Source organism: Monopterus albus, unplaced genomic scaffold (assembly GCF_001952655.1).
Source record: "Monopterus albus unplaced genomic scaffold, M_albus_1.0 scaffold82.1, whole genome shotgun sequence".
Lineage (NCBI taxonomy): Eukaryota > Metazoa > Chordata > Actinopteri > Synbranchiformes > Synbranchidae > Monopterus > Monopterus albus.
Window position 1 is genome coordinate 1,926,596 of NW_018127962.1, and position 4,717 is coordinate 1,931,312.

At 41.1% G+C, this 4,717-nt stretch overlaps 1 protein-coding gene across 1 annotated transcript in view; it reads left to right on the forward strand.

Moving 5' to 3' along the window:
* The first annotated feature begins 207 nt into the window (after positions 1 to 207).
* ccn4a (cellular communication network factor 4a) overlaps positions 208 to 4,717 on the forward strand; it is a 10,335-nt gene continuing 5,825 nt past the window's right edge. The window contains exons 1-2 of the mRNA XM_020606780.1: positions 208 to 518; positions 3,799 to 4,087. Of these exons, the coding sequence (XP_020462436.1) occupies positions 471 to 518; positions 3,799 to 4,087 (337 nt within the window). The 5' untranslated portion in view covers positions 208 to 470. The remainder of the gene's footprint in view (positions 519 to 3,798; positions 4,088 to 4,717) is intronic.

Consider the following 4,717-nt stretch of genomic DNA (forward strand, 5'->3'; position numbering starts at 1 on the left):
ATGGCCACTATGGACTGAAGAATTAGTTTATAGTCATGGGGGCTACATATGGGCATGTGAGCACTGGTTTAAAATAGAAGTGCAAAAATGTGGAGCTGCCCTTCAAACTTGAATGAAACAACATAGCACCTCGCATGCTTCTGGCTGGTCTTAAGTGTCTTTGGGTTTCCAGACACGCCCTAACCACCGAGTCTGTCAGGGTTCTGAGGAGGAGGATTGGGTGAAACTGGAGCGGAGGGAGAGGAGAAACCGTCCCCAGTCAAAAGTATGCGAGGCTCGTCCTTCCAGACCCTACGTCAGCCCGGAGTCCCGGACTCCTTAACAGACTCCCTGCCCGGGTCCGAACGCAGACAGAGGTGCGAGGAGAAGACGAGGACGAGGATGTAGCGCACATGTAGGAAGCGTCGCGTTGTGCGTTTACAAACCGGGAGTAATTCTGGATTCAATGCATTTGCAGTTCCTCTCCAGTGATGAGTTGGCTCCTGTTGTGGATTTTAACAGCAGCCGGGATTCAACAGGTGGGGTGGCGTGTCTCAGATCAGTTTTTAATGAGCAAGCAGCGCATTTGACTCGTATTAATGATACGGGAAAGTAGTCTGGCAAGTAAAGAATATATGCACCTTTATTAATAACCTACTTCAGAGCTAGTTTTAGTGACATTTGAATTTTAATTTCACTTCCCCAACTTTACCATAACCACTATATATTTATAGCTTACATGAGGTCACTGTGAGGTTACAATAACCACGTCCTAATGACAAACTGAGTTGACTGTTACTGCAGGGACACTTAATGTAAAATCATCCCAATTTAACTTATTCTGACTTCTTTTGTTTAGTTCATTGTAGTCCTGCTGTAGCCTAAAATATTCAGAGGGGTGATACATTCAAGAAAAAACCTGAATGCTTGGCCCCTACAGTGAGGGGATCTGGTGGCTCTATTATGCTATGGGAAGCATTTTGCTGGCATGGTTTGGGTCTGCTTGTCCCCAGACAATTCACAGTTGTTTTGAGTGATCACCTTTATCTTATGATGGTCTCCTCCAGGATGAGTTTGATGAGTATGAAAATGACGTGAATCATATACTATGGCCTTCACAGTCACCAGATCGCAACCCAGTCGAGCACTTATGAGAGATTTTGGAAGATTGGTGTTCATCCCTCCAGTAGCGTTCACAGAATCAGTGCCACAGTATGAAACTGTTCTGGCCCAGCATTTTACTAAGACACTTCATGTTGGTTTTTCCTTTCGTTTTTCTCTTGTCTGTAGTTTAGATGTGGCTCCAAAAGGTATTCCTGTGCAGACTGGTTTCATGACCAGGGCAGCGTAAACTTGACTGAACAGACTGACTAACCTGAAGCACCTGATTCCCTCTGAATGTCTCATATCATCGTTGTCTTCAATCACCCTCTGGTTAAACTTGCAGCCTTGGTTTTTGTCACACTGTAGCTTCACTTTCTAACTTTGGTTATATGACAGTGCCACCTTGTGGTTGTATGGGGGACGGCTTGTTAATATTTTCCCACAGGTTGTTTTTATCCAGATCCTTTCATGAGTCCATAGCTCTACATATCAATCTGTCGTTCAGCTTTTGGAAATGAGATGCCTGAGCAGTTTTTAAAAATCTCTTCTTTATTTTGCTTTACTCAAAATTTGCAGCAAGTTTTAAAATGTAACAGTTTTCAATTTATATGTGAATATTTTTCCAAATGTATTGCCATTTGTTTGTAGTTTCAAAAGGCATATGAATATAGAATATAGTTTTGGCTGATGCTATAATAGAGAACATGCTACAATGTAGTAATCTAGGTCATCATATTCTCCCAGCATAGCATCTTCATGACATCTTTTTCAGTTTGAATATATTTTAGACTGTTTAAATCCACATTGCAACTCTTCAAATTAGAACCAGCCATGGTCCCATGGTATTATTTGGAAAAGTCTCCTTTTTTTAACATGTTCCTGAGGAGGGATTTGTCCACGCCTGTGCATATGCTTCTGAAGCTCATCTGATCTGACCAGAGGCTGATACAAAGAAACTATCAAACCAGCAGAGGAACCAGGGTCGTCAGTCCTTCTCAATTCTCTCTACAGAGAAAACAACTGTTTTTTTTTAAATTGCTTATCAGCAACACTTGGCAGCTACTGTATTTGAGCTCTTGGCTTGTGTGACATCTGAGCCTAAATGTATGAAATGCAAACACTCTGAGATCACTGTGTCGTTGTTGTATTTCTCTGCTCATCTTTGAAGTTTTCTTAAATGATCTGTTTCTTAATTCCTGTAGTGCTTTGTGACCCCGCCTTTCCTGACAGTGAATAAAAACTTTTTAAATGGATTTATGCTGAATTAAGTCAGTGAAGACAAATGATTTCAAGGATGATGATTGTATTAAGCCTGGACCATGTTTTCATAATTAACTTATGAAACACCCACCTCTCTCTGCCATCCTCTCTTTGTGATCAGTTTTGATGTTTTAAATTTTTTTTTACTGTAAATGCGCCTGATAGCTTCAGGCGAAATGAACTCTTCTGAGGAATGGCTTTGTGGCATGACCGTGATGAAAACTCATTTATCTGCATTATTTCAACAGTGTATGCTGTTATTAATATGAGAATAAATCTATTGAAGTGCCAAGAACAAGGTCAGAAAAATGACAGGGTAGGTCATGCATAAGCAGATTAAATACCGTTTCTCTCAGTTAATTGCAGATTAAGTGTGTATGCACATGTGTATGTGTGCCACTGATGAAATCTAGGTATGAGATCCTATGGATCATATTATGATTTATGGGTATACAGGCATTATTGGAGCTCCAATCAACTGTTTCTCTCCTTGTTTAGACCCAGTCACCTTGTACTAATTATGATAGATATTGGTGGCTGCTACAGCTTCAGATAAAGCTCCTTCGTGATGTATTAGTGCATTTAACTTGCACAAGGTTTACCGTGACCTTTTTGCCAGGAGAATATTTAGTTTTGCCTCAGAGTATATGTAATAGAAATGTATTGTAAAGTTTCTTTTTTTTTCCTGAGAAGCTAATCTTGGTTCTCACTCAGTAAGCAAAAATCCAGAGACCATCTTTGAGCCATTTCTCCAGTGTACTGTGTTCTCAAAAGAAGCTGAGCTTAATTTAATCTCTAAAGAGCACTATTAGTTGTCAGACAAACACCCTCCATATCCAAAAGAAAACAATTTCTTCAACTGAGGATTATGCATCCAGTGACCAATACTGTTCTCCAAGTGTTGTGCTGTTAATGTGTCTCCTGTGGCTTGTTTAAGTAAGAACATCTGCTTTTAGGAGCTGCAGAGCCTTTAATTGTGTGGTCTTGGCTTCACATGGCAGCTTGTAAGAGTCAAGCATGCTGAAGGGGAGAGATGTGGACTAAGTCTTATTGGCAGGGTTTTATAACTCTCGTAGATTTTAAATATGATGATGGAACACTTCCAAATGCTTAAGTACATACAAGACGAGATTTTGTCATTGATTTAATAGGATTACCTCCACTGGTTGTTTAATTCATTTTTACAGTCTTATTTAATTTGTTGCACAGCATGACCAGGTGTTAGCAGGATGCCAAGTGTTTCACCCATGTAGGCAGTGAAGCAGAGGTGCACAAATAAGAGTCAGATCAGTCACGTACTGAGACAGTGTTTCGAAAACCAGCCTATATTTTAGTAAACTACTTCAAATATTAGCTGCACATCATAGTTGAACTGTATATATTTCATAGAAAGTTGTTCCCTTATGTCTTACAGGCTTGTTTTTGATCATATTCTGTTCACTTTCCTCTCTTCAGGCCTACTCCCAGAATTCCACTGCCACACCACCTGCTACAGCCATTCCATCCCCAGCTGTGGAATCATACAACCGGACACAGTACTGCAAATGGCCCTGCAAGTGTCCCAAGATCACCCCCACTTGTCTGCCAGGTGTGAGCCTCCTGACGGATGGCTGTGATTGCTGCAAGACCTGTGCCCGGCAGGTGGGAGAGGTGTGCAATGAGGCAGATACATGCGACTACCACAAGGGGCTGTACTGTGACTTCAGCTCGGATAAGCCTAGGTACGAAAAAGGAGTGTGTGCATGTAAGTGTCACTCTTAGATTATTTTCTGCTAGAATACAGTTCACTGTTTGTACAGCAGCTCAGTCTGCAAGTGGCCAGAGTGGATTTGAGTAGAGCTGGTGTTTGTTACTACATGAGTCAAAGCGTTTATTTGTCATATGCACAGTTAGGAAACGTGTTTCCCTGTACAATGAAATTCTTACTTTGCCGTCCACATAAATGCCACAAAGTACAAATGAAATATAAAGTAGATAAATAAGTAACACAAAATCTAAGGCACTTTAAGCAGCAAATGCAGAGATATAATAAAAATATATAAGATTATAATAAGAGAATGTATGCTGCATGTGCAGCAGTCAACAGTCAATGTGCAATTGTGCATGTGCAAACTGAGAATGTAAACAGTACAACAAGTATTTCCTGGTAATAAACTCCTCAGCTGTTTAGGAGTCTGATGGCAGAGGGAAAGAAAGAGTTTTTCAGTCTAGAGGTCCTGGATTTCACACTTCTGAACCTCCAGCCAGAGGGTAGGGAGGTGAACAGTCCCTGCTGTGGATGGGTGGGGTCTTTGAGGATGGAGGCAGCTTTCCTACGCACCCTGCAATGGTAAATGCTCTGCAGAGAGGACAGTGGAGTCCTGGTGATCTTCTC